This window comes from Pelophylax lessonae (genome assembly GCF_965119305.1).
Source record: "Pelophylax lessonae genome assembly, chromosome: 5".
Classification (NCBI taxonomy): domain Eukaryota; kingdom Metazoa; phylum Chordata; class Amphibia; order Anura; family Ranidae; genus Pelophylax; species Pelophylax lessonae.
The window spans coordinates 486,365,331-486,377,366 of record NC_138772.1 but is presented as its reverse complement, the minus strand read 5'-3'; the positions used below and the strand labels follow the sequence as shown (position 1 = coordinate 486,377,366).

At 45.2% G+C, this 12,036-nt stretch overlaps 1 protein-coding gene across 1 annotated transcript in view; it reads left to right on the top strand.

Moving 5' to 3' along the window:
* The window catches only part of SNX31 (sorting nexin 31), a 108,918-nt gene that overhangs the window by 31,279 nt on the left and 65,603 nt on the right, over positions 1 to 12,036 (top strand). Inside the window, exon 5 of the mRNA XM_082257455.1 lies at positions 11,141 to 11,251. Coding sequence (XP_082113581.1) covers positions 11,141 to 11,251 — 111 coding nt within the window. The remainder of the gene's footprint in view (positions 1 to 11,140; positions 11,252 to 12,036) is intronic.

The window sequence follows — 12,036 nt, the reverse complement described above, 5'->3', positions numbered from 1 at the left end:
TATATCTCCTTACTTGTGGATGTGGGTTGCAGTATGTTGGAAGAACGATTAGAACCCCTAGTATAAGAATTGGGGAGCATCTTACCAACATACAAATTGGATTCCCTGGACACAGCCTTTCAGCCCATCACGACAGATGTCATAATCAAAACTATGCACAACTGAAAGCTGTCGTGATTGAAGGCTACTCCCCCCATTGGAGAGGGAGTGATATGAAAAGGACTATCTCCAGGCGCGAAACGTTTTGGATTCATGAATTAAAGTGTTACCAGCCCTGGGGCATGAATGTAGAGTGGGACATTAATGCCCATATAAACAATGACTAGTCCTTCCTACAATTGATACACACTTTCTTTCATAGTCTGTTCTCTTTCAGCCAATCTTTTTCTCCTTCATTATTATTCTCCTTCTCCAATTTGATGTTTAAATAATTTTTTATAAAATTTTTTGAAAAAAATTTTTTAGACAACTTTTATATTTTTATATATGGAAAATTTGGTATTTTATACATGCATTGTTATTAAATATACCAGTTGGCGGATGGAGATTTCCATTGCGACCCACCCTAACCAACAATTTTGTTTTACACAGAAAAGTTTTTTAATAATTTTAAAATAAATCCATTTTTTAACATTGATTAAAATATGTCCACCTATTGGATTTTTAGTTTTTAGTCCAAATTGTGGCCATTTATAATTTATCCTCCAAAATTGCTTACTCTCACCAATAGATAATTCTTTCACCGTGAAGATTAGCATTTTTTAATCATATTTTTTGCCTTTTAATCAAATGATTCTCTTCTTAGCTGTTAAGAAAGGTAAACATGGCCACACTGCTTGCCTTCTTACATTGCACCACTAGTCCATGCATTGTTAGGTAAAGTACGTTTCTTTTTCTGGACACTTTAGTACCACCTACCAATTGCTTTGTTGACATCCGCTGCAATTGGCCCAACAAGAATCCGGAAAGATATCGTAACACTTCCGGGTCTTTGAAGTATTACGATCATGATAGGTCGACTCCGGAACCGGAAGTGCGTCATTGCACGTCCGGGTCTTCGGAGGAATATGCTATGATTGGCCAACTCCGCAACCGGAAGTGCGTCATTGCACTTCCGAGTCCCCGCCGAGTCCGCACCGGAAGTCTCCACTTGCCAACACTTAAATGAGAGATGTGGACAGCGCGGCTGTAGCTCCAATCCCAGAAGCCGACTTGTTAGTGGAAACGCGTCGGGGGGAGCCAGCCGTGCTGTCATAGGTCCCGGTTTGTACTGCAGACACCCGCGACCGCCCTGTATTTGCTGTTTGTTTGTCCGGAATGTGTAAGTGTACCCTCATTCGTTTTATCATTAAAGTCGAAGGTAATGCACTATAGTCCTCTTCTTTTCTCTGGGTTGCTCTGTCTTGGCATCTCCCCCTGCTTGGAAGCCTACAGATCCCCCCCCTCCACTTCGGAAGCAGCTGATTGTTCCGGTCCATCCCGAGAGCCATCCCTGCCAGCTTGATCAGTTGGGGACTTCTAGATACAACCAAGTACATGCTCACATCTCTCCACATTGTGGTAAGAGTCCACTCCTAACACTGGGTGTCCACATGTGTATATCAGGCCACTGAGAATCACTTTGGATCATTTTTTTGGGACGAGGCCCCACCCACCTCCCAACACTCCCTTACCTTCACTCCAATTTGAAAAGAAAGACTTTTTCACAGTTTTTGCACTTTTGTTTTGGACTGAATGCATATGATTTTTAAATCCGGTTACCATCTATGTACTTTTTGAACACTTGGTTCATTATTTGTTAGCGCACTTTGGTAATGTTTTCCTTATTGCCATCTTCTCACGTTTAATTCATATTTCAGTGCTGCTTTCACCTCACCTTCTCATCACTTCAGGACCGCGCACCTATTTTCTTTCAAAATATATATATATATATATATATATATATATATATATATATATATATATATATATATATATATATATATATATATATATATATATATATATATATATATATATATATATACATACATACATACATACATACATACATACATACATACATACATACATACATACATACATACATACATACATACATACATACATACATACATACAAGCAAATTCCAGTTAAAAGTGGAGCAATTATCAAGAACAGTCCACTTATTGCGATGGTGATATATTACCAGAATAAAAAATAATTAAAGTTTGCCTTTACATGAAGGTCCGCAGAGTTCCCCCTTGCACTGTAATGAGGAATGCTGCAGTCTCTGATGTAAAGGGGAACCCCAGGAACTCTGGAAATGTGACCATAGACCAACTTCCGCAGAAAGAAGGGGGGGTTACTGATATAAGGGGGGCCTTTATATCAATGCCCCCCTTAAATTACTGTATTCATTTCCCCCTTACATCACTGACCCCCCACTCAGCCTGGTCTGGCTGAAGTGTCACTGACCTCCGTGCAGGGCTCAGTCAGTTGGCTCCAGCTTGTTGGCTCTGGGTTTATCCTATAGTCTTCTCTCCACAGTCCACAGACATTTTGACTTCTCCCGTGACCCCCATCCCGGTGGCACTCCCACTCCCGACTCCTCTCCAGACTCCCCCTCAGAGACTGCAGACATGATAAAAGACAAGAGATGGTCATAGGCTGTGCGAACATGGTACAGGAGATGTCAGAGGTTGCAGACATGGTACAGGAGATGTCAGAGGTTGCAGACATGGTACAGGAGATGTCAGAGGTTGCAGACATGGTACAGGAGATGTCAGAGGTTGCAGACATGGTACAGGAAATGTCAGAGGTTGCAAACATGGTACAGGAGATGCCAGAGGCTGTGCGGACATGGTACAGGAGATGTCAGGGGCTGTGTGGACATGGTACAGGAGATGTCAGAGGCTGTGCGGACATGGTACAGGAGATGTCAGAGGCTGTGCGGACATGGTACAGGAGATGTCAGAGGCTGTGCGGACATGGTACAGGAGATGTCAGAGGCTGTGCGGACATGGTACAGGAGATGTCAGAGGCTGGGCGGACATGGTACAGGAGATGTCAGAGGCTGGGCGGACATGGTACAGGAGATGTCAGAGGCTGGGCGGACATGGTACAGGAGATGTCAGAGGCTGGGCGGACATGGTACAGGTGATGTCAGAGGTTGCAGACATAGTACAGGAGATGTCAGAGGCTGTGTGGACATGGTACAGGAGATGTCAGAGGCTGTGTGGACATGGTACAGGAGATGTCAGAGGCTGTGTGGACATGGTACAGGAGATGTCAGAGGCTGTGTGGACATGGTACAGGAGATGTCAGAGGCTGTGTGGACATGGTACAGGAGATGTCAGAGGCTGTGTGGACATGGTACAGGAGATGTCAGAGGTTGCAGACATGATGAGGGGGGTGGGATGAGTGGCAGCAGGGGTGATGGTGAGGGTTGTGGAAGCAGTGGTGATAGTGCGGGGGGTGGGATCGTGGCAGTGGTGGTGGTGAGGGGGTGGGATCAGTGGCAGCGAAGATGGTGAGGGGGCGGTCGGGATCGGTGGCAGCAGGGGTGGTGGTGATGAAGGGGGTGGGATCGGTGGTGGTGATGATGGGGATGGGATCGGTGGCAGCGGTGGTGGTGATGAGGGGGGTGGGATCGATGGCAGTGATGAGGGGGGTGGGGTCGGTGGCAGCGGTGGTGGTGATGAGGGGGGTGGGGTTGGTGGCAGCAGTGGTGGTGAGGGGGGGTCGGATCGGTGGCAGTGGTGGTGGTGAGGGGGATGGATCAGTGGCAGGGGTGGTGGGATCAGTGGCAGGGGTGGTGGGGGGGATCAGTAGTGGTGGTGAGATCAGTGGAAGCTATAGTGGTGAGGGGAGATTAGTGGCAGTGGTGATGGGGGGGGGGTGCCATCCTCCCCACCGCCACTGCTTCCCCCCCCCCATCCTATCAGGAATAAGATCTGTGGGGGTGGTGAGATCAGCAGGGGTCAGTGGTGGGTGGTTGTCTGGACTGGTGGAGGTTGGAGGGGGGGATCAATAATTGCACTGCTGATTTTTCTTACTAACTTGGTGATCAGTCGGACTCTATTCCCCGGGTGCGATCATGCTGCTGGCGTCTGTGTAGTACACACTGTGTACTGTGTGTTGGGTACTCTCGGAGCAGTGACCGTCCATAATCCACCGCCGGCTCCGCGCAGCCGCTCCCGCCGGCGCCAGATGTGACGTCATGCCGCTCATAGTGGCTGACGTAGGAAAGACAGGGCTGCAGCGGCCATCACAGCGCGGCCGCGGCGCGGCAACCAATAGCGGCCGCGGCGCGGTAACCAATAGCAGCCGCGTCTTAAAGCGGCCCCAGGTCCGGCCCTGCCTGTTAGTGGGTTCTGAGGACAGGAGTTGAGAACCACTGCTCTATGGGGTTTAAGTCAGGCAGTGCCACAGGCTGATTGCCTCCATACCACACCGCATTGATGCAGTAATGCCCCAACCAAGTATTAAGTGCATACTATACTGTACATGGCCATACTTTACAGTAAGCCAAAATTTCTGTATAAAAATTTTTTTTTTCTATTGGTCTTCTGTAGTAATCTGATTTTCTAAGATACTCAATTTTGGGTTTTCACTAGCTGTAAGCCATAATCCTAAAAATTAAAAGAAAGAAATGCTTAAAACGTATCACTCTGTGTGTAATGCATCTATATAAAATACACTGCTCAAAAAAATTAAAGAACCACTTTGAAAACACCTCAGATCTCAATGGTGAAAAATATCATGCTGGATATCTATACTGATATGGACTGGGTAATGTGTTAGGAATGAAAGGATGCCACATCGTTTGATGGAAATGAAAATGATCAACCTACAGAGGGCTGAACTTAGACACCCCCAAAAATCTAAGTGAAAAAATGATGCAACAGGCTAGTCCATTTTGCTGAAATTTCATTGCAGCAACTCAAAATGGTAAAAAGTAGTTTTCTCCTTTCATCCTTCCAGGACGGCCTACATATGAGAGATTGTGGCTCCGCCTCACAGGAAACACAACTAATATGCAGCTGTTAAAAGGGTCCCACCCATCCTTGAGCTTCAGTTCAGTTGTGTTTCCAACCTCACATCGGAACGTTTGTTTTTTTTTATTGACCTGAAGGCAATGGACTGTCTGAGAGGTACCCCTGGAAGGCAGCTTCGGTCGGCCTAATGGCAGGTTTCTCCCTAGCTGCATCCTGGAAACAGGAGCTTTCAGGTCGCCAACATGCCAGGTAGTGCGGTTTACCTTACAGTGAAGGTCCCTCATACCTGAAGTCCTGTTGTCTCTGCAGGAAAGTCTCCTCCATTAGCTCCGTTGGGCGGTAAGGATTTTGAATTTCCCGCCAGTGAGCTCACCTCAAGCCTCGCTATGGAGACCGGAAGTTCCGGCGGAGGAGGCGGAGCGGGTGATACCCGGAAGAGGCACAGCGTGGAGGAGACGCCGGGTCCATGTGAGCTCAGCGCAAGTGGCATGGCTGATTCTCCGGCTACGAGAGGGCTGAAATTGCCCCAAAAAGAGACACGGATGTCCGCACTCCCTACAGAGGAAAAAGCGGCAGCGCAGGTGGCGACAGGAACGGGTAAGTGACTACACCGGTGGCGGGCCGACTGCTGTCTATGGCAAAGACAGGCATGCCTTGCCATTTTCCTGACCTAATGTTAGCCGCAGTGGTAGACAAGAGATGCTATTGTGTCACATTATTGTCTTTTTTTCTCGTCGTCTTGTGTTTTACAGAGGTCTGCCACCGGTACAGGAAGCCCCTGCCAGACCCCCCTCCACAGTTAGCACTAGCATGTCTAGAAAATGTGGGAACTGTGGGGTCAGATTGTCTAAGTCTTACTTAAAGCCCTTATGCCATACTTGTATTAATAAGTTAGCAGGGCAGGAAGCATCAATCCTAATGAAAGATTTTCTGAAATCTATGCAAGAGGAAATGTTAGCTACAATTCAGTCGTTCAGGACTGCAGCAGCTATCCCTCAAATCCCTGTAGAGGAAGTATCCAAGGATAGCTTATCCTCCCAGGACAATGGGTGGTCAAGAGGACCCTCATCTCTCCGGTCAGAGTCTCAAACTATTCCCTCAACACAAAGGGAATAGGAGGATCCAGGAGAAGGCACTAGTTACATGGGAAGTCCTTCCTGTTCGGATAAGGACTCAGAAAGTAACAGTGAGGAGGAAAAAGAGAAGTTTAAAAGTAACAAAAATCTTTTTCCATTGGAATATATGGAGGGTCTCCTTAAAGTGGTACATGACACTGAAGGGATCCCTACCCCAGTAAAGGAGTCTTCCAGTAAAGACAAAGTGTACAAAGGCTTGGAAAGAGCCCAGTACAGAACCATTCCCATTCACCAGTCATTAAAAGACATAATACATCAAGAATGGAAATGCCCTACACATTCCTTATCCAGACCAAATAGCTGGAAAAGAAGGTATCCCTTTGAGCCACAGGAATTGGAGATTTTTACAAAAAATCCAAAACTGGACGCTCCACTGGCACAGCAATCAAAAGGAACAGATCTGTCCTTTGAAAATGCCGGTCATATTACAGATCCTATGGATCGCAGGATCGAATCCTTGTTAAAAAAGGCTTGGGATTCTAATGCATACAATCTTAACTACAGCCTTAGCTGATACCTGTATGGCCAGGAATGCAGACTTTTGGCTCAAGGAACTGTCAAAGCATGTCCGCACTATGGCGGGATCACAAGACCTGATAGATTCCCTAGCTATGATTAGAAAAGCAGTATCCTACTTAGCAGACTCAGCTGTGGAGTCAATAGTAGCATCTGCAAAAACAGCAGCATTAGTAAATTCTGCTAGAAGGGCGCTTTGGGTCAAAGCATGGGAAGGTGATATAGCCTCCAAAGTAAGACTCTGCGCATTACCCTTTGAAGGTTTATTACTGTTCGGTTCAGGACTGGATGATACCTTGTCCAGATCTGCAGAAAAAGGGAAAAAATTCCCCAGTAAAAAGGACAAAACAGGAAGATATTCCTTTCGGAACTTCCAGGACAAAAACCAAAGAAGGCCTTTCAAGGGACAGGCCAAGAAAGGTGGTCCTGAAAAGGGAAAACAAGGAACCAACTTATTGTTCCTTAAACCTGGACCTAAGTCCAAAGAAACCAACTGACGCCAGCTTCAGGGTAGGGGGCAGACTGACCCATTTTCTCTCCCAATGGGAAAACGTCTCTGCCAGCCCCTACATTCTCCAGATAATTCGGGAAGGGTACCGACTGGAGTTTGCCTCACAGCCGGTGCCAAATATAACAGTGACCTATCCCTCAAAAATAGAACAAAAGAGGAAGGCACTGTTAGACGGTATTCAGGAACTAGCGGAGCAGAAGGTGATTTCACCTGTACCAAAGGGTCAGGCATTCCAAAGCTTTTACTCCCACATATTTGTGGTGCCAAAGCCCTCAGGAAAATTCCGACTAGTCATAAACCTCAAGAAACTAAACAAATTTCTGATATACAAGAAGTTCTCCATGGAGAACATTTATGCGGTCAGAAAAAATCTGTACCAGAATGTCTTTATGACAACATTGGATTTAAGAGATGCTTACCTACATGTTCCAATTTATCCCGAACATCAAGCATTTCTCAGATTCGCCATTGTGACGGAAGAAGGCACTGCACATTGGCAGTTCAGAGCTCTTCCTTTTGGCTTGGCAACAAGTCCAAGAATCTTTACAAAAATCTTGGCCGAGGTAGTAGGCCATCTTCACCTACAAGGCCTAAGTTTGATCCCGTATCTGGACGATATGTTGATCTTTGCAAGATCAGAAGAACAGGCTATGGCAGACACCCAAAAGGTGATGTCAGTTCTTCAAGCAGTAGGATGGCTATTAAATTTGGAGAAATCCTCAATACAGCCAGCACAGGTCCAAGTGTATCTAGGATACAAAATAGATACCAGACTCAAAAAACTTTTCCTCCCAGGGGAAAAGGTGGGAAAAAGTGGTCTCAGCGGTAAGAGACATCTGTTCTCATCCTTGGTGCTCCAGGAGACAGATTATGCAAGTTCTAGGGCTAATGACAGCGTGTATTCCAGCTGTAGAGTGGGCCCAACTACATTCAAGAGACCTCCAATTTTTTCACATGGCCTCTTGGAACAGGAGACAGGACTCCATAGATGAAAAAATTATATTGTCCCCACAAGTAATTTTGTCACTGAAATGGACAGTCCCCCAAAACCTATAGAAGGGGGCGACTGTGGGGTCAAGAGCTGCCCGTAATGATTACAACAGACGCAAGTTCCGAGGGGTGGGGAGCTCACCTAAAAGAAGCCCAGACCCAGGGTACCTGGGATTCGAAGCTGAGTCAAGCCTCCTCCAATTACAGGGAACTGAAGGCTGTGGAAAAGGCCTTAAAAGCCTTCGAGGAGGACATTCTAGGGAAAGAAGTCCAGGTCCATTCAGACAATGCTACAGCAGTAGCTTACCTGAATCATCAGGGGGGGACCAGATCAAGCTCTCAGCTAAAATTAGCTCAGGAGACATTGAGCTGGGCAGAAAAGAGAGTAATTTCCCTTTCAGCCATGTACATAAAAGGGAAGGACAACTGGGAAGCGGACTTCCTCAGTCCTCATCACATCAGACAGGCAGAATGGGAACTGAACCCTATAATTTTTCAACGCCTAGTCCAAAAATTTGGTCAGCCAGAAGTGGACATGTTTGCCACTCGGCAGAACCGAAAAGTAGAACAGTTCTTTTCTCTGACAAGACAGAGGGGTATGCTGGGCTTGGATGCTCTAGCACAACCTTGGCCCTTCAGGCTAGCCTATGCCTTTCCCCCACAGAATCTAATTGCGAGAGTTCTGCAGAAACTCAGCGGATGGCCGCAACTACGCCTCATCCTAGTCACACCTGGGTGGCCAAAGAGAACGTGGTTTGCAACCCTGGTATCCTTCTCAGTGACAGCATCATAGAAACTGCCAGAAGTTCCAGACCTGTTACTACAAGGACCTCTGATTCACCCCAGACCGCAGTTTTTTCAGTTAACAGCCTGGGTAGTGAACGCCAAATATTAAAAGATAAAGGATGCTCAGACAAAGTCATTGAGACCCTCCTTTCAAGTAGAAAGCCAGTAACTAGGAAAATTTATTCCAAAATCTGGAAAACATTCTGTACTTGGCAGAGTCAGAAGAAGGATTCCTCTGCCTCAATCCCAAGGATCCTGGATTTTTTACAGGATGGGGTAGATAAGGGGGTGGCAGTGAACACCCTTAAAGTACAGGTAGCAGCACTTTTTCTGTTTTTTTTCGACAAAAGTCTGGCCAAAGAACCTTTAATTAAGAGGTTTCTGTTAGCCCGGAGCAGAGTATCTCCAATTAACAGAACTAATGTTCCAGTCTGGAACCTAACGCTAGTACTAGAGACATTTATCTAGTGAAGCATTTGAACCTTTGAACAAAATTTAGTTTAAACATTTTGTCAATCAAGTTAACTTTTCTGTTGGCAATCACCACAGCCAGGAGAGTGGGAGATTTACAAAGCTTATCCATAAAGGAACCTTTTATGCGAATTCTCCAAGACAGGGTGATTCTTAAACCAGACCCACTATACCTACCCAAGGTAGTGTCGTCTTTTCATAGGAATCAAGAGATGGTTCTCCCATCTTTCTGTGAAAAACGTAAATTCCATTGCTTAGATGTAAGGAGGTGTCTTCTAGCATATTTAGGCTTTAGAAGATCTAGCCACTTATTGGTTCTACATTCTGGACCAAGGAGGGGATTAAAAGCATCAAAACCCTCAATCTCTAGGTGGATTAAGCAAGCCATTAGTATGTCATATAAGGTGTCAGGTACCCCCACACCAACAAATCTAAAGGCACATTCCACAAGGGGCATGGCAACTTCCTGGGCCGAAAAAGCCGGAGCATCCTGGGAACAGATCCGCCATGCAGCCACCAGGTCCAGCCAAGATACCTTCCTAAAGCACTATCGTGTGGAAGTACTGTCGCAACAAGACCTTGCCTTTGGCAGAAGGTTTTACAGGCAGTGGTCCCACCCTAAGGTAGGCCAGTATGGATTCCTTTATTATCCTCTCATATGTAGGCCGTCCTGGAAGGATGAAAGGAGAAAACTTACCGTTAGTATACTGGTAACGGCCTTTCTCTTAATCCTTCCAGGACGGCCGGCCTACTTCCCGCCCAAGATGGTGGTGAGTTAAAAATGTATATATATGTATATATGTGTAGCTGTATGTTATTGAATAACTATATCCCTTGAAAGTTCGGTTGGAAAGGTACTTTTCTATTACTGAAGCTCAAGGATGGGTGGGACCCTTTTAACAGCTGCAAATTGTGTTTCCTGTGAGGCGGAGCCACAATATCTCATATGTAGGCCCTCCTGGAAGGATTAAGAGAAAGGCCGTTACCAGTATACTAACTGTAAGTTTTTTTTATGGTCCCCACGTGCTTGTATGCACCCTACGCAGGGGAGCGTAGGGGCCATTTAATGATATTAATTCCTTCATTCTCCAGGAACTTGGTGCATACCCTCGCCACATGAGGCTAGGCATTGTCTTGCACCATGAAGAACCCCCTGCACCAGCGTAGGGTCTGACAATGGGTCCAAGGATTTCATCCCCATTCCTAATGGCAGCCAGGGTGCTATTGTCTAGCCTCTAGAGGTCTGTGCGTCCCTCCATGGATATGCCTTCACAGACCATCACTGATCCACCACCAAACTGGTGGTGCTGAACGATGTTACAGGCAGTATAGCGTTCTCCACGGCATCTCCAGACCCTTTCATGTCTGTCACATATGCTCAGGGTGAACCTGCTCTCATCTGTAAAAAGCGCAGGGTGCCAGTGGCAGGCTTGACCATTCTGGTGTTTTTGCAGTTTTCAACAGACACGACAGCCCTGGACAAAAGATGGCCGATCGTTCGGCCGACGATCAGTACGTGTGTACGGGCCTTTAATTTTAAAGGTGTTTTTTGATAATTGGAACACTTCATGCCCAGGAGCACTTGGGAGAGGGGTTTACCTGGTAAAACCACATTGTTTCACTATACCTGTACTGTGAATTTCTTGTACGTTTTTATGAATATTGTATTTAAAGAAAAAAAACTAATTTAGCCCATTTTTGGTTCCAGTACTGTTCAAAATGCTTTACTTTTTCCTTTCCTTTCTTAATAGGAAACTTTTAATATACCCCCAGTGAAATTGACCCTCAAGCTCTACTTGCCCGATGGCAGACAAGTTAAAGTGGATGGTCAGTCATCTGATACTGCGGAGAGAGTGCTGGAGGTAATTACCTGTATGCAGGTTGCATGTTCATCTTCCTGAACAGTTGTGCACATTATGCAGAGCCACCTTGGTGTTGGTATATATAATATATGAAAATGAGACTTTGAACCAAACGTTGCACGTTTAAATTGTATGCAAGAAACAATTTTAGGTTTTGTATATCATCAATGGTTCCTCCTTTTTGCACCTTTCTTGTTGGCTGTAAACTGATCAAGAGTGTACTTTTTTTTTTTTTTTTTATTTTTTTTTTCTACAGCTTGCTTTTCAAGGCAAGCAACAGGTTATCTGAATATCAGGTTTACCTTAACCCGCCCTTGACTCTGTTACCAGATTATACAATAGTTTTACCACCCAGGGAGCAAGTTAAGCGTGTTTTGAATGTTTGCAATGGTACACGGAAGTTACAGGTTTAAAAAATACTCCAAATTGTTATGTTCAGTATGACGAAAACACAGCCCATGTGTGTGCTCAAATTGCAACAGAAAAAAAAAAACATTAAAATTCTTATGTTTTGTGTATTTATTTTTATTCTTGTTATGCTTGTGGTTTTCATCCTAGTGCAGACATCCTGATGTCTTCATTGCTTTTTTTTTTTTCTTTAAACAAATACTTATTATTTTAAAAACAACGGTTATCAGGAGAGCAATGTTAAAGATACCCTATCTCCAAAACTTTAATTTCAATATTTACTGTATGTATGTAAATACAATGGGGGAGTTGCATGTTGTAATAAACAACGAAATTTTGGGATTCTGTAATAAAAATAAAAAGTGTGTGTGTGTGTG